The sequence below is a fragment of the Pituophis catenifer genome, unplaced genomic scaffold, assembly GCF_029215685.1.
Source record: "Pituophis catenifer annectens isolate HBS135680 unplaced genomic scaffold, rPitCat1.0.hap2 SCAF_3, whole genome shotgun sequence".
NCBI lineage: Eukaryota > Metazoa > Chordata > Lepidosauria > Squamata > Colubridae > Pituophis > Pituophis catenifer.
The window spans coordinates 184285157-184311347 of record NW_027256883.1 but is presented as its reverse complement, the minus strand read 5'-3'; the positions used below and the strand labels follow the sequence as shown (position 1 = coordinate 184311347).

Here is a 26191-nt window from a genome sequence, read left to right as displayed (position 1 = left end):
GAATAAACAGTTGATTTCTGTGGGGGGTTTTTCCTAGCTCTTGGCTATGATACATTTTAATGTTTTAATGTTTAATGTTACATTTTAACATGCTTTAACCTCACTTAGTAAGGACGTTTGTCACTTCAACTAATTCTATACAATGCACATTTTAGTTACTTTAAAACAATTGTGTATTTTTTATTTAATTACCCTCTCAGTTTGTTTCAAAGGATAAATTATAACTCATAAATGAGCAATATATTTTGTCATGTGTTCAATTTGGTTAAATATTTTTCCACAGAATACATGTATATAGTTACAGTGCTACATCATGTGAAAATAATTTCTCTGTTTTTCACAAGTCATACAGCATTTATTTTTTGCAAATTTTAATTCATTTCAGTCTGTCATACCATCTGCTTATAATTTTGCAATTTTTAGCTTAAAATATCAATTTAAATATAAACATTGTAGTTCAGAATAGATCATTTGTTCCATACTATTTCTTTAATCATCTTACTTTTCTGCATTTCATCTTTTAGCAAACACAGAACTGCAAAATATGTATTATGTTTTATGTAAACCTCCATTATTTTCATATTGGTCTGTTGGCTCATTGCTTAGAAATGAATAGAATTTCAAAGAATATCTTAAATTGATTAGACATAATGATAGTAATCAAATTCTATTACAGAGTTAAACTTGCCTATGGCACATCATTGGGTTATGCCAAGAAATAGAAGTTCTTGTAGAGGAAGAAACTAAAAGTTGTGATCTGATGAAATGCGTAGCCAAAAGTTTCATCCCTTTATACTAAACATAGTAATGCCCAATGTTCTTTTAATGGATATTAGCTAATATGTAAATATGTGTTGGTCTGGAAGTAATGCTTCCTAACAAAACAAAACAAAATGGTTTTGTTATGTAAATGTTTTCCCTGAATTATGGCTCCCCCACCTTTAAGAGTCCTTTTTCCTACCAAATTCTTGCACCCGAAATTTGCTAATTTATTTTCTGCAGAAATTTTATATTTATATATTTATATTTGGCTTTCCCCAAAATTTCCTTATGGAAAAACTCAAATACTCAAATAAAATGACATATATGGAGATGCTAGTGAGGGCTTCCATTTGATACAGTTTTGATGCAGCAGAATTTGTTCTGCTTTAAATTTGGGGGGGGGGAGTGTGTACAGGAAATATGGGAAATACTTTATCTCATTACTTTTTAGTTGTCTCAACCAAGCATCCTACACAGTGTAGAATTTGCCTACAAAATAAAATGATTCTTGTGTGCCTGCGCCTGAATTCTTGGTGTAATGAAGAAGCATCTTTGTTTGCACTTCTTATTTTCATTGTTCCAGATAGAATATAAAATTGTGGGCATTTCTGACAAAAAGTGTAATTCATGGTGTCAGGACAAATTCAGATTGATGGATTCAGCTGTGCATTTTTCAGGATAAATGTCTTTCAAACATATTATTTTATTTTATCTTATCATTTCCCAACTCAAATTCATTATTCTGGGTGGTTAATAGTGTTAAAAAATTAAAAATTTGAAAAAAACAGAAAAACATAAATAGCAGTTAGGGTAAAAACACTCCTCAGTCACAAGTTAACGTAACTGGTGTATGGGCCCAATCTCCCCCCTTCTCCCCACAATTGATCTCCACACAATGAAAGACCGAAGTCTGAAAGGCCAACAAAGTCAAGGGCAATCTCTGACGGGGAATGATATTTCAAAAGGCAGATTTTTTCTTTCTTTCAATCATGTCCTAGCATCACAACAGAAAAACCTCTCTTCCAGGACCACACTAGGTACCATTCCTTATCAGACAGAGCCTGAAGCATGCCTCTTCTGTCAAACCTAATGAGATGGGTAGACATAATCAGAAACGATCTCTCAAATAACCTGGCTTCCTGCCGTGAAGGGCTTTGTAGATTCCAATCAAGACCTTGTTTTTTAACTTCTACATTTAATTAGGCATAGATAAATAGAATTCCTTTGGTGGATCAGGCTAAGACTTTCCTTGCTCTCTGAGTGTCTCTAGAAATGATTGGATGTTGTAGTGTATTTCATTACTGTGAACAGGCTTCTGTTGGTTTTATAATTCACTGTAACTCAAGAGATATGGGAAAGGAAAGTCAAAAAGATAAAATTTTGCAAGGTCAAAATTTGCTATTTCAGCAAAGTTGGCAATTTCAAAATTATATGATAATTACTTTTCAGATAATTGATCTAAAAGAGAGATAAAACTAAAAGTTTCCAATATTTCATTAAGACTTATTTTTACTCATTTTTAGATCGTTTCAATATTCAAATTTAAAGACTAGATATATATTTTTTCACATCAAAATCTGTTCATCTCAGGAAATTTTTTGCATAGGAACATTTTCTGATTCAGAATTTTCTGGAAAGCCCATCGGTTTAGCATAATTTCCTGTGGAGGAAAAATCTCCACAGTAGGATATATGTACAAGAAGCTTTAGTTTCTTTTACTGAGTCACTGTATTCAGCAATAAAAATACATACATTGGTGGGTTCTATGTATAGAACTGTCAGGCAGGGTCAGGTTTATACATTAAGTTGCAGTTCAAGGATTTATTGCTGAAGCCTGTATACAAGAATCTAGTCAGCTAAAGTTCAATACTAAATTGCTGCTAGATAAGCATCAATGGAATTCAAGAGGAGTTGTACTTGGACCATTTTCAATGTAATGACTCTAAGCTGATGATTTGCTTAATTCCGCTCCCCCAACTCTGCCTGCTTTTCTTCTACAAGAACTAGAAGATATCCAAGAACTTAGCTGCCTTGATACACTTAAGGGACTGTTTATTTTATCTTGCTTTTAATATATTATTTTTACAGGAAATGCAGTGAATGCAATTTCCTTTTCCTTGTTTTGCAAAATTGCGTATAAAGATTCAATGTATCATTTCAGTTCATCATAAAAAAGTTGTGATGTTGCATCATCTGGAAGTCCAGCAATGCCTTTCTCCTTTCCAAAAGAGAGAAAAAGTCCTGACAGGTTTTGTTTTTTTGCTTTTATTCAGGTGGATCGCTACACACTGAAAAATGGGCATCATATTATACTTCTGGCAGAGGGCAGGCTGGTGAATTTGGGGTGTGCCATGGGACATCCCAGTTTCGTTATGAGCAATTCTTTTACCAATCAGGTGTTGGCACAAATAGAACTTTGGACAAATCCTGGTAAATATACCATAGGAGTACATTTTCTGCCAAAGAAGGTAAGTGTGTGAATTAAAAAAAGAATGATATGTTTTAGCTGAAATATATAATGTTTGGTATCCAAAGAAAATGTGGGGAAGATAAGGCAAACTTATTTTCAGAATATTCCGTAAAGCTCAATTATCAGTGGTCACATAAATAGATATTCTCTAGGATATTCTGTCCCCAGTCTGGTGCTTCAGAGCTTCCAATAATACACCACCACTATAATTGAGTCTGTCCATCTTGCTGATAGATATCCTCTTGCATTCAACATTATAGACTTCTTCAGGAAATAATAAAAACACTGTATTTTATTTCTACTTTAAATATCTGTGGCAAAGTTAGCATAACATGCTAGACCAGTGATGGCTAACCTTTTTGCCATTGCATGCCAGGGGGGACGGGGCGGGGGAGGTTTGCATGCGCGCGTACCCACACCCATAATTCTATGTGCCCCGCCCTGTGCATGTGCATGCAACCCCCCCCCCCCCGCTCCTAGCACGTGATGGCCAGGTAGGCCTGTTTTTCTTTCTCACCTGGCTCCAGATCCTCTCTATGCATCTGGGGAGGGTGAAAATAGCCTTCCCCACTCTCTCAGGAGTCTGAAATGGCCCATTTCCCAACTTCCAGTAGGACAGGAAGTGACTTTTTTGCTTTCCCCAGCCTCCAGAGACTGAACCCATGATTTGCTTAGATAGAAAATGATGAAAGCGAATTCTAAAACTTTCCTGAACAATGCTGCAATAATGGAATAGACCAGGGTGTCAAACTTGCGGCATCACATCATCACGTGACAGTATCATGACTTTTTTCCCTTTCACTAAACCGGGGGTGGGCATGGCCAGCAATGACGCATCTGGGCCACAGTTTGACATCCCTTGAATAGACAATCAAAGTATGGAATGTAAATAAGAGACTCTTCCATTAAGACCTAAAAGTTTTAAGTGAACACAACAAAATTGGCTTTATTCATGGTCATTTTTCATTGGCCTATATCAGTTTTTATATAATTTCCAGGAAAGGTGCTATGATGATATATTGGACTGGGTTTCTTAAGAGGGGTATGCAATTCTGCAGCCTAATTTTGGTAACCCCAGAGCATGTTGATATTGTGCTATCCGTCCTTAAAAGCATGCCAATTTTCCTTTTAAAAAAATGAAGCCAACAAAATAAAATGGGCATGGAGTGGGATGGGGTGGAATTATCCTGTTCACCGCAACAATATTTAATTATTGGCCTGCAGTGTTCAGAGAATGACATTTTAAAAAGAATGCCCAGACATGGAACACAGAGATAATTGAGAAAATGGTTGTTCTATCTATGTGGTTAAATCAGCAAAGCCTTCTACTGGCATCAGCAAATTTTCTAAATAATGAACTATTCTCTCCCAGTATATATACCACATACACTCAGCAGATATGCATATCCACCCAGAGGTGGTTTGCAAGAAGTTTTACTTAGGATTTAGCAAATTTGAGCAGCAGATGACAGAATGTGTGTGCAAACACATGCTCAAAGCAAATAATCCCAAATCCCTGTAGAGTTTATCTACAATAAAGGTAAAGGTTCCCCTCGCACATATGTGCTAGTTGTTCCCTACTGTAGTGGGTGATGCTCATCTCTGTTTCAAAGCCGAAGAGCCAGCGCTATCCAAAGACATCTCCGTAGTCATGTGGCCAGCATGACTAAATGCCAAAGGCACACGGAATGCTGTTACCTTTCCTATTTTTCTACTATTTTTTTACATGCTTTCGAACTGCTAGGTTGGCAGAAGAACCTCTATCTACAATAGGGACGTCAAACTTGCATCGTCATGGTGGTGTCATGTGACGTATCAGGACTTTTTTGCTAAACAGCATGGGTGTGGCCAGCACATGACATATCCGGCCCATGGGTTGGGAGTTTGACAGTCCTGATTTGGAACAATGAGTTCCAAATCATTATGATCATTAACTTGCTGATTGGGTATATTCCACATAGGGCTAGAAAAAGAACCTAGTCTGAGTCTTTAGTACCTTGACTTTTAGTAGCTTTAGTAGCTTTAAGATATGTGGCCTCCAACTTCCCAGAAAGGCTGGCTGGGGAATTCTGGGAGTTGAAGTCCACCCATTGTAAAGCTACCAAGATTGGGAAACTCTGTTCTAGCATGTTGTTGTCCATTTGTGGGGAAACATTGCTTGATGAAATGATGATTTGCACATATTTCTAGCATTCACATATTGCTGAATTTCAGCTCCCTAATATCTTTCACCATTGGCCATCTGGAGCTATTCATTAGCACACAGACGACTACATGTTTTCAGCCCATATCAAGTTGTTGCTTCCTATATTAATAACTTTCCACGTTTTTCTTTCAGCTGGATGAAGCAGTAGCTGCTGCTCATCTGGATAAACTCGGTGTGAAGTTAACCAAGCTGAGTGATAACCAGGCCAAGTATCTAGGACTAGCCAAAGATGGCCCCTTCAAACCAGATCATTACAGATACTGAGCAGCTGGCAAAGCCCAAGAGGCTCAAAATTCAAGTCCTCCTGTACTGCGATTTGATCAACAGCCACATAACCTGTCATCTATACTTTCCCACATCTGCCTCTTATCTTCTCCACCTGCAGCACATCTGCTCTTCCAAAGAAACTTCCAAGAGTCTTTCAAGCAGGTGTCTGATGCTTCAACCAAGGAGTTATGATGCTGGAGAATCAAAATGTGCTTTGCAAATTGTCTTCTCTTCATGGCCTTGTTGTTTTGAATTTTTGAATACACTGATTAAAAATAAACGGTGGGGAGCAGTGAGGAGAAGAAGAAAATATCTCTAAGTCTCTTTTTCACATTAGGGCTTCAGGTTGGGATATGAAATGATACAGTTTAATTTAATGTTTGCTTACATTCAGTCTCAGATGCTGCTTTGATCTGGCTGATGAGGCAAAATGTGCATACATGCAGGCTTTGAAAATACCTTGGAAGGAAATGTCTGGAAGCAATTTATTTACTATGTGGTAAAACTGATTCTGAAAACCTGACTGTGGACAGGGGGAGCATTCAGTTCTCCAAAGAGGCTATCAGGCATTGTCTGCTCAAGCCTGGTCTGTTTTGTGTCATAAAACAAGTTTATTAAACATCTGGAAAGTGGTCTTGTTTTCATTTTAATTATGTGGGTTAGGAGGATAGTTGCTGTTATTTTATCTAGTGACACCTAGTTTATGCAGCAATTTAAAGGTGCATTGTGCAAATATGACTGGCATATTATGAGTCATTTGTGAATGTAACAGTTTATTTCTCAAAATAGTTACTACTTACTGTCCAGTGGCAGACAGTTGTAGGTCTCCATCCTGTGGCAATGAGTTCCAAAAATTATGTACTGAGTTCCAAAAATTATATATTGAGTGGAATTTGGCAGTGATTTAGAGGAAGCACTGGCATTATCTCTCCATTGAATATTCTCCATCTAATTATTACTCTTAATATTTTATTATTGGCAGCTAAAAATATGGGTAGGTTCTGTTAAGACACAGGTTTTTTGAGTTTTTGAAATGAAGAGCTTAAGATAATTAAAAGAATAATACTATATAATGCATTGAACTCACATTGTTCAAAATGTGGAATAAAATATTTAGTAAATAAAATAAAAGTATTTAGTGCTGAAATTGATAATCTAATACAGATTAACAAATTAATCTAGTTGAAATTAAACATATTCATTTTTTGCTTGGAAGAAACGTGTAAGAATTCTAGTCCACTGGATAATATATATATATATATAATTATTACATCCCTTTACCTTAGTTAATACACATTAGTGCTGGCATATAGAGTCCATTTATATAGGCAACACCCAATATCAGGGTTCTCAATTTGATCATAAACAGGTATATAAAATGACCTTAAAAATATAACATTTTCTTAATTTTATGAATTTAGTGTTCATAAAAAGGTGATCTCACTTTATAATGTAAAGTGTTGCATTAACTGAATTTAACGAGCTAACGTTGGTTGAAATATGCAGAATGATGCACATTTTAATATAATAGACAAATGAGTATTTCTCAAATTTGCTCTATTAAACCATGAAAATATTCCTTCTTTGACTGCTGCTTCCTCTTTTAGATGTAATAATTATTGTGTACCGATAGAGGTCATGTACATAAAGTATTTGGTTGGAGAGACATGGAATTCTACAACTTGGAGGAAAAATTACCTAGCTTAGTAAATGTCTGAAAACTAATGTAATACTCTGCATTTATTTCATTAAGGCTGATCTGACCCTAATAAGCAAAGAAAAATAAGTTTCTTTTCTAAGTACTTCAAACTTTTCTCATGTTTTTAATATTTTTAAAAAAATGATTATAGCTTCTGTTTTTTTAAAGCAGTACATCTTTATCATGTCCCAAAACTTGATTGAGCATTTTGTCCCAGCTTAAATTTAGAAACAAAATAAAGAGGATCCAAGTCTGGAAATGATTTTGTAAAACTGATTACCTTCAATCTTAAATTGGAGAAATGTTGGGAAATACATTTTATGCATACCTGAGATTGGTGACAATACTTTTCAACTCATCTTGGGTGTAATTAATAAATAGAAAATCCTTTCCTGTAGAGAAAAAATGTTAGCCTTAAATAAGTCCAAGTCAATTACTTTTGCTACTAAGTCAATTCTACAAATGATAAAACTACTCATTCATATTATGCAAATACATTACTTTTAAAACTGGAATTGACCAAATTTGGGATTCTGTTCCCCATGAAAATAGGGCAGTGTCTATACTATAGGCAGGAAGCAACCATATGTTGAGAATAAATTATGGTTAGCCAAAAAAACCCCCCACAATCCACTTCTTCCTGCAGCGGTCCCTTTAATTAGTATCCTTTTATCCCATATTTTTCTTTACAAAAACATCCTTGATTGTGTGCCTTTAAAAAAAGGGGTTCCTTCCATGCAGTCAGGATCAATAGAATAATTAAACCATACAATTTAAGAATTAGAAGAGATCTTACAAATATCTATTCCAACTTATCCAGTGCAGGAAATCACTGCTACAACATCTGTGAAAGAAATAATTATTCAGCTATTATTAAACCCTTAATAATAAAGAAAAGCCCACTGCCTCCCAGTGGTTAAAAGACTTCTTGTCCTGACATCTGGAATGACTCTGAACAACAAAAAGGTAAAGGAGTCCCTGCAGATTTTACTCCACTATTCATTGCTGATTATAGGATGCTCATCTTCATTCTCAAGGCCATTCAGCCAGCACTGTCAAGACATTTCTGTGATTATGTGGCCAGCATGACATCATGGAGTATTGTTACCTTCCCATCGAAATGATACTTATCTACTTGCATTTGCATTCTTTCAAACTGCTAGGGTGGAGGAGCTGTGGCGAGGATGGAAGTTTACCCTGTTGTGTGGTGCTCGGGTCTCAACAAGCCCAGCATCTTAATCGCTGTTCTGTCCCCGTCTCCACACACACACACACACACACACACACACACACACACACACACACACACACAGCCAGCTGAGGGTTAAAGGAAGCACTTGGCATGCACAGTTTGTTATCAAAAACTTGGCAGCAATACGAACACCGACTGCCAAGTGCTTTTACTTCAATAAACGGGAGTATCCCTTCACCATATAAACAGAAATACACACAGTTTGCAAATAGTCCAGTTCAAAACAAGAAACCTTCGGCAGATTTAGGCGTTGTTCAAAGTGACTAGCCAGAGTTAGTTTTTGTCTGTCACAGAGTCTTAAATGGCCACCACACTCTCTTATATAGTTTCTGGGGTGTGGTCCAGTGACTCAGCCTAATCCCTGGCATGCCTTCTCAACTGCTGCAACCGTTTATCATGCCTTCGTTGGCGTGGATCCAGGAACGACAGATCGCCTCCATTGCTATCATTGGAGACACTTGGCTCCTGGCTAATCTCTTCCTCGGCCGGCACCTGAGGCAGTGCCAGAGAGGAGGGGCCTGGAGAGGGAGGCCTGGCCGACTCCTCTCCTTCATGTTCGGAGCCTTCTCCCTCCGATAAGATAGGCTCGGAGGATGGAGCCATAACAATCGCATCACCCCACCCTACTCTAAATAATACTAGTCCATTTTCTATATAACAGCCCTTCAGGTCTCTGAAAGCAATCATATCTCGCTGTAGTCTTCTCTTTCTTGGCTAAACATACTCAGTGATTCCAATTATTCCTGGTAGTTTTTTTTCTAAACCTATCAGCTTGCTTCTAGATGTGCTCCACTTTGTCAAAGTTCTTGCTGAAGTGGTACTCAAATGGATGGAGGCAATCTGACAACAGAATACAATTACTGTATTTTTTGCGCTATAAGTAAGGTGACCAGACGTCCCGCTTTTGGCGGGACAGTCCCGCTTTTGAGCAATTTGTCCCGCGTCCCGCGGCGTTTCAAAAAAGTCCCGATTTTTCTTGAGCCCCAGCTGATGGCTAGAAGAAAAAAAAACTGTTTAAACTCTTGCCCGGGGCTTCAAAGGGCCGCCCTACAGGCAATCAGTGTAAAGCAGTTTTTTTTTCCCCTAGCTAAGCTTCAAAAACGAAACCGAAAGCGAAACCAGGGTCTTTGGTGCAGCGTGACAAAATGAGGCAGAGAGAGATTTATTTTTATTTTTATTTTTCCTCCCCAAAAAAGGTAGGTGAAAAACTGAAAACAACGGGAAATTTAGGAGGAGAGTTCAAGATTTTAAAACACAAAGGAAAAAAAGCTGTATTTAACTAGGGAATTGTAATAATTGAGATACTATTAATTGTATATTGTGTTGAAAGCAGAAATGGTTAAGTTGTGGTTCGGAGGAATATATGGGAGAAATTATTTGGTTTATTATTATTGGTAAATATAATTAATTGATTTGTAAGAAATTAGATTGCATGGAAATAATTGGAATATTCATGTTCATATTGATTAATATACAAAAAAGATAGTTTTATAACTAATTGATTTATATTAAAATGTTGAATTTGTATTAAACAACTGTATTACATAATTACATAATTAAACAATGTGAGGATGGATATAAAAATAGATGACAATGGGAAGGGGTATAATATAGAATAGAAGGGAAAAATTGAATTTGATTAAGATTAGAGATGAGGATGAAGGGTAATATTGGTTTTTTTAAAAAATAGATGAGGAATAAATATGGCAAAAAGGAAATATAGAAATTGTAAATTTAATTGAAATGACTAAACGCTGTTTAAATTTGTGAACCAGCCAAATATTCTGTTCAAAGAAAATACATTGTATGTTTGTATGTGTGTTTCTAATTATTGCTATTTATTGCTATTTGTTCTCTTTTATTCTTTAAAGTTTAACAATTCATTCTTTATCTTAATATCTTTATATTTGCTTGGGGTTGGCTTTCTTCCCTTTCATCTTTTTTATTGTACAGCAATCTTTCTCCTCAAACCTACCACCTCTCTCTTTTCTTTCCTTCTTACTTTCTCTTCCCCCACCCTCTTTTTCTCCTCCCTACTTCCTCTTTCTTTCTCCTTCTCCTCCTCTCTTCCTCCCTCTCTTACCCTCACTCCTACTCTAATTTCCATTCCTTCATCCCTCTCTATTGCTGTAATCCTTTAATTCATATGGACTACTCAGAGGGCTGAAAAAGTTATTTTTGACTGGTCCTCACACTTTTGACCAGTCCTCGAACTTATGACTGTCCTCACATTTTACATTTTTGCCCTATCTTGTCATCATGGTGAAGAGAAGCAGTTGTGAAATGAGTGACATGGTTGTTAAGAATGCTGCACGGGCATAAATGTGAGGATGGTCATAAGTGTGAGGACCAGTCAAAAGTGCGAGGACCTGTCAGAAATGACTTTTTTCAGCTCTCTGGTTAGTCCTTTTGTGCATATGGACTACTCAGAGGGCTGAAAAAGTTATTTTTGACTGGTCCTCACACTTTTGACCAGTCCTCGAACTTACGACTGTCCTCACATTTTACATTTTTGCCCTATCTTGTCACCATGTTGAAGAGAAGCAGTTGTGAAATGAGTGACATGGTTGTTAAGAATGCTGCACGGGCATAAATGTGAGGATGGTCATAAGTGTGAGGACCAGTCAAAAGTGCGAGGACCTGTCAGAAATGACTTTTTTCAGCCCTCTGGTTAGTCCTTTTGTGCATATGGACTACTCAGAGGGCTGAAAAAGTTATTTTTGACTGGTCCTCACACTTTTGACCAGTCCTCGAACTTACGACTGTCCTCACATTTTACATTTTTGCCCTATCTTGTCACCTTGTTGAAGAGAAGCAGTTGTGAAATGAGTGACATGGTTGTTAAGAATGCTGCACGGGCATAAATGTGAGGATGGTCATAAGTGTGAGGACCAGTCAAAAGTCTGAGGACCTGTCAGAAATGACTTTTCAGCCCTCTGAGTAGTCCCTATACACTATAATGCTAATACTTAATGGAAACGTAGCATGACTTGGAGAAACTTAAGTCAAATATCAGGCAATTATGAAGATTCTTGAGTGATCTTGGCCCAGTGTACATCCTCATTTTAATTTATTGAAAATATTATTAGATTAGGTAGGGGGCAGAGGAAGAAGATCAGAGTTTCATTTGGAAATTCAGATAAAGTACAGTAATAAAATGGCTGTGACTAGAATAATAAAATACAAAAGCAGAATGTTATGAAAGACAAAGTGCCAATTCAGAAAATAGGGCAAGAGCACTCAGTAAATGGTTAAATTTAAGAATTGGGATAAATTAAATTGATTCCATGTGGCTGAGTGTTCTCTTTCATAATTGCTTTAGAATTAGAAAAAGCTTGATATAAACGTTACTTAGAAAAATAAAATACCTCATTGTGGAATCCAATCTGAGGTTGGTCACTGGGACCAGACTTTAGTCTTCCAGGCTCTTGAATGTGAGCCCATCCTCAGGGAACTTCTTTCTGACCTGAATAGGAAGAGAGGTTCTCTGAAGATGGGCTCCAGCAGAAATCCGAAAGCTGGAAGACTAAATCTCTGGTCCTGGTGATCGACTCAGATTGGATCCTGCAACATTATCCTGGGACACATATATTTGCTTTCATTCGAGAAATCTCATTCTTTGCTTATGGAAGAGAATCTTGGAAACATATCAAAATAGTGTTTAGTATTAGCTATAATTAAGAATTGGTGGAGTAAGTACACTGGTTTGCTTTAAGGATTCTTTCCTTCCAAATGAAAAAGGCAAGGGATCTTTAATTTCCTATTTTCTGGAAATACTTTACCTCTAGTATGGCAGTGCATTTTTTATATGGGATCAGTCATTTGAAAAAAAAATATGGGCCCATTTAAACATTAAGATGTGGAACAGAATGATGTTACTACTGTATATGACTGTATATTTGGGTTCCTATATTTTAAATCAGCTCTTCTTTGCATGCCAGAGATCTTTGGTTCTAGGAACTTCAAATAACAACTCAAGGAATCACGTTTTGCCCACCTGCCATCATTTTCCCATTAAGCCATGTTGTGGGCAGGTGACAAGGTGATTTTTATTGTACTCAGAAGTGTTGATCATTTATTTATTTATTTATTTATTTATTTTAAATTTATATACCGCCCTTCTCCCTGAGGACTCAGGACGGTGTACAGCCAGAATTAAAAAACATAAAATACAAATATTAAAAAACAATTAAAATATATATAAATTTGGCCCAAAATTAAAAATACAAACCAATTAAAACATTTAAAATTTCTTCTTAAGCCAGCCCGGCTTGCTGGAAAAAGTGGGTTTTAAGGGCATCATAAAGAAGATGAAGGAGTGAGGGAGTTTGCAAATGTTTCCCTATGATTTGGGTTTGCGTAGTGGTTGAGAGAGACTTCTCATTTCTGTTCTGCCAGGGTAAAATTAAATATATCTCCTATATTAGTATGTGAAGGACAGAGCTTCAGGTGCATATGAAAATATAATTTTTTGACTGGGGAAATGTGCTATAATTATTAGATTGCTAGATTTATATCGCACCCTGTTTTCAGGAGCTCAGGATGATATATTGCACTCTCTTCTCTACTTTTTTTTTTTTTTTTAATTCCAACCACCACCTCATGGGCTGTGAAAAGTTCAGATTCATCTATTGAGCATCAACTTTTGAAGACAGGCATAAATTTTAGTCCCCCCTCCCACTTCTCAAATACACTGCCATTGTCATTTGATGAATATCATGTTAACAGCTTGGGGAGTATGTTTTTTTCTTTTCTTTTCTAGAACATCTGACGACTATAGTAATGATATCATTAAAAACATAAAAGCCTGAAATGCAGGGGGGAAAAAAAATCTGCTGTTACTTGAGTTGAAAACAAGTCTTTAGTGTCCAGCATTCTAAGTAATACACCGAAAGAAAGCAGAACTCCGAGGCAGGTAGCTTCCTCAAGGAAAATTTATTGGATACATCATATTGGCACATGTGACCTTGGCTTCCTGAATCATTAAAACACACAAGTAGTCCCAAAAACTTCTTTTATTGCAACAGCTGTGAATTGCATTCATTTACAGCTGAGTCCCAATTAGTTTCAAAAAGTCCTTCGGGAGAAGTCCTTTGGGATAATCACCAACCTTTATCTCCCTTGACATGCTGCCAAAGACCTACTTGGCAAAGCCACACAGACTCCAGAATCAAACAGAAATGTCGACTGGGAACAGAATTAACAACATTACTTTCCTACAAAGGCGCCATGTGTCTTTGCTCCTCTTTTAAGCCTTAAGGGAGGAGCCAATCATCTCCATGCCTTACTCCCGAGTCGTTCCTTTAGTTTTAACTGTTCTTGGATTCTGGCAGCTCTGCGCACGCGCGCACTAGGAACAGGCTCCTCCTGTTCCTCTATCTCTCTAATGTCCGACTCTGGAGGCTCCGGAGCATGGGTGAAATCCAGCAGGTTCTGACAGGTTCTGAAGAACTGGTAGCAGAAATTTTGAGCAGTTCGGAGAACCGATAGTGGAAATTTTGAGTAATTCGGAGAACCGGCAAATACCATCTCTGGCTGGTCCCAGCACAGGGGTGAAATGCTCCCGGTTTGGATTGGATCGCCTGATCCAGTAGTGATGGAGGCGGGTGGTTCGGAGAACCAGTAAGAAAAATCCCTGCCCACCCCCCCATGCTCAGCTGAGCCGCACAATCATCAGAGGCTTTTTTTTTTACTTTTAAAAGCATTTTTTCTACAACCTCTTTGGCTGAAAAAATGCTTTTAAAAGTAAAAAAAAAGCCTCTGATGATCGTGCGGCTCAGCTGGGATCGTCAAAGGCTTTTAAAAGAAAAAAAGCCTCTGCTGATCAGGCAACCCAGCTTGGATCATCAGAGGCATTTAAAAGAAAAAAAGCCTCTGCTGATCAGGCAGCTCAGCTGGGATCGTAAGAGCCTTTTGAAAGCATTTTTTTACAATCTCTTCACCGAAGAGGTTGTAGAAAAAATGGTTTTAAAAGTTAAAAAAAAATTGGCCATGCCCACCCAGTCACATTACCCCCCGCCACCAAACCACGTCCACAGAACCGATAGTAACAAATTTTAGATTTCACCACTATCCCAGAGTGGATGAGAATGGAAATATCCTTCTTCCATGAGTGGGAAGAGAATAGGGATTTTGCAGTATCCTTTCCCTGCAACACCTACCAAGCCACACCATGCCCACCAAGCCACGCCCACAGAACTGGTAGTAAAATAATTGGATTTCACAACTGGTGAATCAATCAGCAATTGTGGCTTTCTGTTTAAGGAAAACGCTATAGAAATTTAGCAATCCTAAGAAAGCCTGAAGCGCTGGCTTGTTTTTGGGGGCCAGAGCTTCATGAATTGCCTTGACTTTAGATTTGATGGGGTGTATGCCAGTGCTATCTATTAAATAGCCCAGGAACTCGATCTCCTGGACCCCAATGATGCACTTGTCTCTCCTCACACGCAGGCCCTTCTCTTGAAACCGCTTCAGGGTGAGCCTAAGCCGTTCCAAGAGTTGAGCTCTGGAGGTGCCGGAGATTAGTACATCATCAAAGTATGGCACCACCCCTGGAATGCCTTGGAGAAGGCACTCCATCATTGATTGGAAAATGCCAGGGGCTGCGCTGACTCCAAATTGGAGGTGGTTGCATTTAAATGCGCCCCGGTGGGTGACAATAGTCTGAGCCTCCACAGTTTTTTGGTCGACTGGCAGTTGCTGGTAAGCCTGGGCCAGGTCCAGTTTCGCGAATATGGTCCCACTCCTGAGTGAATGCAACAGATATTGCACCACTGGAACTGGGTATGCACTCTGCTGTAATGCCTGCTTAATGGTGCATTTATAGTCGGCGCAGATGCGCACAGACCCATCATCCTTCAGTGGGGTCACAATGGGGGTCTCCCATGCAGCATGATCGATCGGTTCCAATATGCCTTGGGCAATCAGTTTATCCAACTGAGCGTCTACCTTAGGCCGAAGTGCAAATGGAACCATGTGAGGCTTATGCCGAATTGGAGTGATTGAGGTGTCTAAATTGAAAGAGATGGGTTTCCCCAAAAATTTACCTAAGCTGTCATCGAAGATGTCCTTGAACTCTCCGAGGAGTTTGTCGAGTTCATCCTGCCGAATCTGATGAATTCCTCTGATTGAGAGCCCTAGAGGCTCGAACCACTCCACTCCCAGCAGGGTCGGGCGGCTGTCCTTGACGATGGTAATGGGTAGGTCACCCTTGAATCCATGGTAGCTAATGCTCAGTGAAGCTCTCCCCAGGACCCCGATGGGGTTTCTGCCGAAATTGACGAGCCTTGCGTGTAGCGGCTGCAGTTGGCTCTTTGAAATTCGCGGTTTCAACTTTTGAGCTGCTGCCAGTCCATAATGGAGTAGATTGAGCCCAAATCTACTTCCATGGCACATGGAGTCCCTTCCGCGTGCACCGTCACGATGAACTTTGTGGCATTGTGGTCATCGGTGTGGGCAATGGTGGTTTGGTGGACCGCTCTGCTTCGTGGGTACCCGTCTCCCTCGCGCCTTGGTTGGTAGGACCGTCTGGATGTCCTCTGGTGATAGCGGTTTTCCGGCTTGGCTTTCTCCCGGATCGGTTCTGGAGCTCTGCAGGCTTCAGCGATGTGGCCTTTCCGCTGGCAATGGTGGCAGGTCACATCTCTCCACCGGCATCTGGCTCTCACATGGTCGCCGTTGCAGCTGGCACAGCTCTCCCCTCGGCTGCCATTTTGTGTGGTCTCGTGTCTAGGTGGTCTGGAGACCTTATGGACCGCCATCTCCTCATCCCACTCGGATCCCGCGGTGGATTCCTCAGATGAGGTCTGGGGGTTTTTCTTGATTTTGTGGACTGCCTTGGCTCTCCGCATCGCTGCCGCTGCCACCTCCAATGTTTCTGCGGCTGTGGCTTCTTCAATTACGTCTTTTAGTGAGACCTTTCTCCTGCTCAGCAACTTTCTCTGAAGGGAAATGTCCCACATCCCAAAAACGATGTGATCTCGGATGGCATTGTCCACGTGGTCGAACTCACAGTTGGCAGCCAACTTCCATAGTGCTGCCACAAAGTCCTTTATGGATTCGTCCTTCTGCTGGCTCCGTTGGCTGAAGGTGAATCTGTTTGCCATCGATGTGCCAGTTGGGGTGTAGTGTTCCTGGAGAATGTCTTGGAGGTCGCTCCACACCATGGCCTCAATGTCCTGGGGTGCCATGAGGTTGATGGCCATCTTCAGGACTGCCGATCCGCAATGTGCCAGGAACAAGGCTCGTTTGCAGTTGTCCTCCAGGTCTTCATAGCCGTTGCTGGTTAGGAATTGGCGGAACCTAATCATATAGGCTTTCCACTTCTCCTGATAGGGGTTGAATGGTGCCAGCGAGATTTGTGGCGCTGCCATGGTTCTAGTGCTATCAGCTCTAAGTGACTCCAGCTCAGTGACTTGCTCTGTTGAGTCGGGCTGGGTGGCGATCGTGCCGCAAGGTTCTTCACTGTGGTTTTTGAAATCCTTCGTTGCCAGTGTTAGATTGGCGCAGGGAAAAGAATACGCGAGCAGCGAGTGGTCCGTTCAGCACTTTATTAGAGGGAAACAGAACAGCCGGCTGTGCTGCCGGGCTCGCCTTATAAAGGGAGTTGGCAGGCAAGCCGGCCAATGACAGATCTTCAAATCTCCTGCCAGTGAACTAGCCAATCCGGCGGCGATGCCCATATAAGGACATAACAGTGATGATTCTAAATGATACTGGATCCCATTTATATTATTCTAGAACATGTGGATTTCAATTCCCAGAATTCCTCAGCTATGCTAGCTGGAGAATTCTGGGAGCTGGAGTCCCGACAAACTAAAGTTGCCAAGGTTGAGAAGTACTGCTGTAAACCATGAAGAAAAAGAGGGTCAGCTTGCCCTCATGCAATGTATTTAAAATAACCTATAGTGGGCTCTGTGGTTGCTGCTTGAGAAATAGCCCTGCCAGTTACTTTATGCTGTTATGTTATTGTGAAAGAGATCCTTCCATGTTTTATAAACTGTTTCCATATGTAGAATGGCAGAATTGACCAGCTTTCTTTCAAGTTCAAAAGGAAAATCAAGATCAAAAGAAGATTCTGGCCTGTGAATGCTTTTTCAGATTTTTAAATATGACTAGCTGAATATCTGTGCTCCGCTATGAAACTATGTGATCGAGCTTGATAAATCGACACTTAGAGTTTGAAAATTAATCAGTAGTTACAATCAGCCTCTCCTCTCCCCTTCTCTCCCTTGAGCTGGCCCCATAGATCCTCTTCTCTCCCCTTCTCTTCCTCAGGCTGACCCCACAGAAGTCTGTCCTGTCCACTCCTTTCCCCTTCTCTCCCTCAGGCTGGCCCCATAGATCCTCTCGTCTCTCCTTCTCTCCCTCAAGTTGGCCCCCCAAAAGCCTCTCCTCTCCTCTCCCTCAAGCTGCCCCATAGAAGTCTCTCCCCTTCTCTCCTTCAGCCTTGCTCCACAGAAATGTCTCCTATCCTATCCCCTTCTTTCCCTCAGCTTTCTAGCCCCTTCTCTCCATGAGGCTTGCCCCACAGAAGCCTGTCCTATGGTATCCCATTCTCTCCAGAGTTATTTTCAAGTTGGGAGGGGGAGTAGAATATTTAACTAATTAGCATCAGAGTGTGTTATAATAATATAGGAAATACTAATGCTCTGATGGTCATTTTGAAAAAATCCTTTCTTAGTGAGCACCTAGAAGCCAAGATGAACATACATGGCAAATTTCAAGTTTGTAGGCTTTACGGTTCCATGATTAATGTGTGAGTGGTTTTCGCTTTTATATATATATATATAGATTTCCACAGATATAAAGCATGTGCTACTTATCTGCCCTCGTGAGCATCCTGTAGAACATTGTATGGAAAAAGGTCATAGTTGAACACTTAAGAATACTAATGAATATCTTGAGTATTCTAATGAAGGGACTTAGAACTTTCATAGTAAGGTTCGTGCAATTGTTCCGCTTCTCAGCTTGGAAATGTTTGATTAAATAAAATGGCCATATTAGCTGTTTTGTTATTCACAGCTCTTCCATACAACTAGCCATGACATAGTTGGCTCTGCCCTACTCATAGTTACTTTATTTAGTTCTATCATCCTTCATGTGTTCAACAATAAATGCTTTGCAACAAGAAAACAATGGCAGTTGCTAAATCAATTGCTTGTTCTTGGTCTCATGTAATTATTATTATGAGTAGGAAATGCGTAGCCTAAATGTTTTACTTATGCATCAAACTATGTACATTAAAATTGATTATGTGTTTGACATCTTGAATGGTTTGAACCTCTCAAAAAGAAACCTTATATTGTTTTGCTTTGTGAACAACAGCTATAATGCAAATAAAGGTCACATAGAAAAATCTTAAGGGCTTCTGGAATCTTTCTAAGCAGTTTGCTTAGCAACTTTGAATAATAGACAAGGGCCACATGTGGAAAAACTCAAGGACAAAGTCTAGCAAGTTCTACAACCGGAAAAGATTATTTCACTTCCTAGAACCTTTTATGTTAGTGTTTATAATAAGTTTAAGAGTCCAATAATTCTGTTAAAGTTATCTAAATGAGAAAAAGGGCAATTTCAGATCTTTTTAAAACCTATCTATATTTCTAGCCTGCACACTAGCCCACCTCTGCACAATAGAAAATACTGGTGTAATAAGCCAATTAAGTAAGAAGTAAAACAGTGAGATCCTTGGTGCTCTCCAAGCTTGGTTGTTTTGTTTTTTGTTTTCAATGAAAACAACTTAACATTATTAAATTTAAATCTAAATAATTATTAAACAGTACTGTATTTATTCTATTATTATAATGCTCTTCCAAAAGAGGATCCAAATCTATCCCCATCCCCAAAGATCGGACGGAACTGATGTTTCAAATTATAGGCATGGTTTCATTATTGAACCAACATGCTAAAATATTACATCAATACTTTATAATAGTTTTAATTTAGATCAATATGCATTCATCAAGCCTGGATTGGTTCCAATTAGAAAGCTTCTTAACATGATACCCTGGAATAAAGAAAAAAGAAATATTTGCTGATTTGCTGCAGACGCATTCTAGGACTTTGATATCTTAGAATGGCTACTTTCATTCAAGATGCAGGAAAAATATAAATTAGTTTTGTAAGTACAGTACAGTCTGGAAATTATTTTTTAAGTTAAATTATTAAATCAAAGCATGGTTGCCCACTCTCTCCCCTTTGTTATAGAACTACTGAAGTTCCTCTTACTAAAATTACAGAAGAACTCAAACATTGTGGCAGTAGCAGCTAAACATCTTGTGAATGTCTTCATAGATTAAAATGCTGATATGTATCCTAAACCAATAAAAAAAATCCCTTTCTAAACAAAAGATTAACATATGATGTATGATAGCACGATTAAAAATATTTTTAAAGAACTGAGGACTAAAGAACTCCCCAAATTATACAATGAGTTTAGGGGTACCTCTAAGATTTGTGTAAACAAAGAAAATGAAATGAAATTCAAATTCCTCCAAACAGTTCTAAATTGGATATAGTCAATTATTACACAATGTTAAAGCTAGCTATAGTCATGGCACTAATTAAAGCTATGTCAGGTTTATATCCTTAAAATGATTCTCTCCCTGAATTATTTTTTCAAACATCTCCTCTCTCTTTTACTAAAAGATTCACAGCAAGAAATATTTATAAAATTTGTATTAAAAAGCATGCATAAATAGACCACTTTTATTTATTATCTTTAATCTCAGAAAAAAATGAAGATTTTATAATATAATAAAATATAATATTGTATAGTTTCCTAACATTATTGATGTTATATTGAAAGATAATTTTTCAGAAATGGAGGGGAAATAAAGAATCATTTCTTCATTTCAAATCCTGGACACAATCCTATTTAACAAGAATATAGATTTAAAATGGAATGAAGAGAAACTTTGTTTCTTTGGAATATATTAGTATGACATTTAGTAAAAGCAGTGGCAGTATAATTTACCTGATAACACTTCTCATAGAACATCAATATTTTTGCAGGGAATTTAAAGTCACTACAGACCAAAAAATGGGAACAGAACAATCTATATGGATGAAAGGAAGGTTTTACAGATGGAGGAATAATGTCTAATATGGTTATAAGTTGGTGATCTCACATTCTAGAAGTAAATTGGGTACAATATGCATAAGTTTTATCATTCCCCAAAGACAAAGATGTAAAGGAAATATTTTTACACTTTATCTATGTGTACATAAAATTAAGAAGGAAATGTTTAATCACTGCCATGCCCTCCCTCCCAAAAAAAACCCTCAACAAAACATTATAACTTTCAGAGCAATATTGTTTATTCATGATAAAATAATATTAATATTTTTTGTACATCAATTTGCCTGGAAAAAAAATGTAAATATTCACTCTAGCTTTTCTTATGTATCACTTTTTGTCTTCAAAGTAATATTCATCATTCTTCAACTCTTTCCCCCAGCAAAAACTCTGATCTGTTGTCTATTCGTTCCAGACTTCAGAAAAAAGTCTAATCAATTTCAATTATAGAAAGGCAGTCTTTGATTAAGAAAAACTTTATAAACATAACAGAAGTTCAGCAATGAAATCAGTTGCTAAGGAGGTGACATCATTGCACATGTTCTGGTAAATGATGGATAGCAGGGGTGGGTTCTACTTACCTTTACTACCGGTTCGCAACGAGGCCATGCGTAAGTGTGAGTGAAGCAAGTGCGCACGCGTGCACTTCTGTGCATGTGCAGAAGCATTCTGATGACATCAGGGTCGGTGGGCGGAGCCTCCTGCCAATTTTACTACCGGTTCTATAGAACTGGTGCAAACCGGGGGCAACCCACCACTGATGGATAGCTGTCAGATGGGGATACTTTTATTTACATTTCTGCACTGAAGAGAGGGTAAGAGAATGGAGCAAATGGTTTCTTTCAACTTGATCAGCCTTTCCTCATTGCTAAAATGAAGTGCCTTCATCAGTGATTTGGCAGTAAATTGTACTAGCATGAAATACCCTATTCCCATTTCAGGTCTATATGCTGTATCTACTTCAAGTCACTGTAGTCAGTGGACTTCCTTCAAAGATAATGACTAACAAATATTAATAGATTTTTTATATATACATCTTGACCAGTGGTGGGTTGCTACCCGTTCGCCCTGGATCAGGCAAACTGGTAGCGGTGGCGGGAGGCTCCATCCACTCACCTGGACGCTTCTGTGCAGAACCATCACACGCTCACGTCCACAAGTGAACCGATAGTGACAGGTTTTGAAACCCGTCCCTGATCTTGATTGTGCCTTTGGATTGTAGAAAGAAAATACTACTTTAATATCAGTAGCGCTAAGGATGGTATAATCTTATCTTACTCATGGGCAAAATCATGGGGCAAAAAATAAGAAGCTATCAGGGCATGTTAGCTTCATGATTAGTTGCAAGTAAGTAAAGGCCACCTGAGTCTATGGCATGATTCTGTTTGGAAGTCTTGTTTAACCGCCTTCTGACTGCCATCGGTCACTATTTTGTCTATTAATTCCTGTAACAATGGGAGCAACATAATTTTGGAGCATATCTTTAGCTCCTTACATCACTCAGTTCTCTAGAAAGCCAACTAACTCAGTAAAGCAGCATTATAATACTATTAAAGACTTATATAGTCAGTGCATGAAAAATTTCAAGAGTCAAAGGGGGGGACCTTCTAAAATCTAAAGGTCTGTGTAACAGATAGATTTGTGCTATATTTATAGCCCTACATAGGTATGATATCCTAATATTCCTTTTTACTTACTCTTTTCATGTATTTAAATTATGTTTATACTGTTACCTGTTATTTTATATATGCTTGACAAATAAACTTATGATTATATAATGATTATGATTATATTTAGCCTAAGCATCAAAGTGACCATGCTTGTTTGAGATGATGGTTGTGAGATAAAATCTACAAAGCCTAATTGTATTGGGAAAGCTTTGGGGGGGGAGCACTCCAAAAATTGAGGTACAAACAATGTTACTACTTAAAAATTAAGAGTCGTAATGAAAATGTGTCCATTTTATTCCCTCACTCACTTCCCACTCAGAAGGTTGGGAGTTCAGTCATATGCTTCTCTTCTATAGTGCAAAGAAAAAAATGTCTGCTGCAAACTCCACATGGTATCCGGAAGGGCATCCAATCAGTAAACACTCAGCTCCATCCAGTCGCCCCAAATCTACTCTGAATTAAGGGATTAAAAAGTAAAGGTTCCCCTTGCACAGATGTGCTAGTCATTCCCAACTCTAGGGGGTGGTGCTCATCTCCATTTCAAAGCTGAAGAGCCAGCGCTGTCCGAAGATGTCTCTGTGGTCATGCGGCCAGCATGACTAAATGCCAAAGGCGCATGGAATGCTGTTGCCTTCCCGCCAAAGGTGGTCCCTATTTTGCTACTTGCAATTTTTACGTGCTTTTGAATTGCTAGGTTGGCGGAAGCTGGGACAAGTAACGGGAGCTCACCGTTACATGGCACTACTGATTCAAGCCGCTGAACTGCCGACCTTTTGATCGACAAGCGTCTTGGCCACTGAGCCATCGCGTCCCTCAATTAATTAATTAATTAAGGGATTACAGGGTTGTAAAAAGGAATTTTATATGCACACTAATATTATTAAAACTGCTGAATTGAAACATAGGCCAGTTTAAAACTGAAGATGGAGAATAGTTTTGTTAAAGTTAATATCTTGATTTGTTTTAAATCTCTGATCCATGGAACAGTATAGTTTGCCAACCCTTTCTGTTTGGTTTGGTTTGCTAGCTAATTACCAGGTTCCATTCCAACTTTTCTTGATTTTGCTCCCCATGCTTTCATTTTCCCTATTTCACAATTGTTTTCCATTTGGGTAAATCTAGGATTAAAAATCCCCTTTTTCTCACCAAATAGCATAAAATCTAAGTATAATGACAATGCACAGAAGCATCATTCTCTCTTTCTGTTACCAGATGTTTTGCTTCTGTGTTGGATTCCTGCATCCTTGACTCATATTGCTCTCTCCAGAGAAGAGAATAAAAGCAGCATGATTTGTATAGAATAGACCTAGGAAGAACAGAGAAGGGGTGATAGGACAGGCAAAAGCAAAACAAAGAAAGCAAAAAGAAAATATTTTAGCTTTGGTTGTACCCATCATTGGTGGATAGTCGTTAAAAAATATTAAAGAAGTGAATGAATCCCTTGGACTGAAACTGGTTGCCCGCTCCCTTTTATTGAGATGGGACATCTGCAGTCCTCAAAGACTGATTGTTAATCATAGTTCCCATTAACCCCATCAATGGTTGGGGCCAATCGTTAAGCAACACCTGGAATGCTAAATGTTACCAAACCCTGTTACAGAAAACTAACTATAAATCACTGAGCAATAACTTGTTTCGTCTGTCTCATTTTGCTAGAAATTCACATGATTATTGTCCTGGAGTACACCTTTTATTGCAGCCCCTGTTTTTCATTCATGTTTTTACATCTCTGAAGTGCAATAAATGCAATTCTTCAGAAGGAAAATATATAGGTAGGCCTTGACTGACAACAGTTCGTTTAATGACTGTCTAAAGTTACAATGACTTATGACCATTTTTCACATGACCATTGCAACATCCCCATGATCACATGATCTAAATTCAGATGCTTGGCAACTGGTTCATATTTATGACGATTGCAGTGTCCTGGGGTCACATGATCAGTTTTTGTGACCTTCAGACAAGCAAAGTCCCATAGAGAGGGGCTCCTCCGGGTGCCGTCAGTCAAACAGTGCCGACTGGCGGCCCCCAGGGGGAGAGCCTTCTCTGTGGGGGCACCTACTATCTGGAACGAGCTCCCCTCAGAGATACGGAGGATCCCGGATCTGTGCACCTTCCGCCGCGCCTTAAAGACCTTACTATTTCACCAGGCCGGCCTGGCCTAATTTTCCCCCTCTTTTATAAAAGATTTTTAAAATTTTAAATATCTTTTAGTATTTTATATATTCAATTTTAAATTGGTTTTAAAAGTTTGGGTTTTTAAATTTGTCGGGGCCAAAATTATTTAATTTGATTTTATTCTATTTTTTAAATTTTGTATTGTATGTGTTTTTATTGTTTGGCTGTGCACCGCCCTGAGTTCTTCGGGAGTAGGGTGGTATAGAAATCTAATAAAATGAAAAAAAAAAAATGAAATGAAAGTCAATGGGGAAGCCATATTCACTTAACAACCATATTACTAATTTAACAAGTGCAATTATTCACTTAACAACTGTGGCAAGAGAAGTCGTAAAATGGAACAAAATTCATTTAACAAACATTTCACTTAGCAACATAAATTTTGGGCTCAATTGTGGTAGTAACTTATACAATGATAAGTTTTAGAAATATGAATAAGTTTAATAAATTAGAGGATAACAGCTAGAATATCTTCAAATTTATTTAGGGAAATGGTAACAATTGGAATATTTTTAATTGCATATTTGGAACCCAATCAAAAAAGGAAAAAATTGAAATGATATTGTATTATGAATTAATTAGATTGTGGCAAAGCAGAAATGATTAAGATGTTGTTTGAAGAGGTATAAATACATATGTTTGACAAAATAATTGAAAATTAGAGATAAGATTCAGAATTATATGGTAGAAAGTTATTTGATTTATTATTATTATATAAAGAGAAAAGATGGCTATATAATTAACTGATTTTTATTAAGATGTTGGATTGTATTATTTGGAATAAGATTTAAAGATTCTTTTTTTTTTTAATGATAAAATTCCGGAATGGTTATCCACTATGGAGGCACAAATTTACCCAAATGCTTTAGATATTGGTAAAATGAAAACTTACAAAGATCTGTTGAATAATCAAGGGGAATTAAGAGCAAGACAGGAATTGAAAGAATTGGGTACAGACATTGATTGGTGGCCCTATATGTAAATAAAATCTAGATACAAGACAGATTTGGCACAATTTGGATTTCAAAAGGGAACGTATGAATTAGAAAAAATTCTCCATGGAACAGAGGATGAATTGATAAAAGAAACCTATAACTACTTATTAAGATACAAATTGGAAGAAGAGATAGTTAAAGAAAATATGATAATTTGGGCAAAAAATTTTGGATACAATATTGAATTAGATAAATGGGAGAAATTATGGAATATAAATTATAAACTAACAATGTCTGTACCCTATAAAGAAAATATATATATAATGTTTTATACAGTAGGTGGCATCTCCCACCTGCCAGATTGGCAAAAATGTTTCCAAATACTTCCCCGCTATGTTGGAAATGTAAACATCAAAAAGGAACTTATTATCACATGTGGTGGTCCTGCCATAAGCAAAACAATTTTGGCAAATAATTAAAACACAAATAGAAGAAATTATAAATCAACAAATAGAAATGAGGCCAGAAACTTTCTTACAGGGAATAATTACCGGGTCATATGAAAAAGAAATAAGATACTTAATTATTCACATAATTACAGCAGCACGAATAGTTTTTGCCCAAAACTGAAAAAACAATGACATACCATCAGAAGACAAGGTGATTATAAAAATTA

General features: G+C 38.2%; 1 protein-coding gene across 1 annotated transcript in view; it reads left to right on the top strand.

Annotated features, from left to right (window-relative positions):
• AHCY (adenosylhomocysteinase) overlaps positions 1-6324 on the top strand; it is a 43953-nt gene extending 37629 nt beyond the window's left edge. Inside the window, exons 9-10 of the mRNA XM_070941670.1 lie at positions 3036-3230; positions 5571-6324. Coding sequence (XP_070797771.1) covers positions 3036-3230; positions 5571-5702 — 327 coding nt within the window. The 3' untranslated portion in view covers positions 5703-6324. The remainder of the gene's footprint in view (positions 1-3035; positions 3231-5570) is intronic.
• Positions 6325-26191: the final 19867 nt, after the last annotated feature.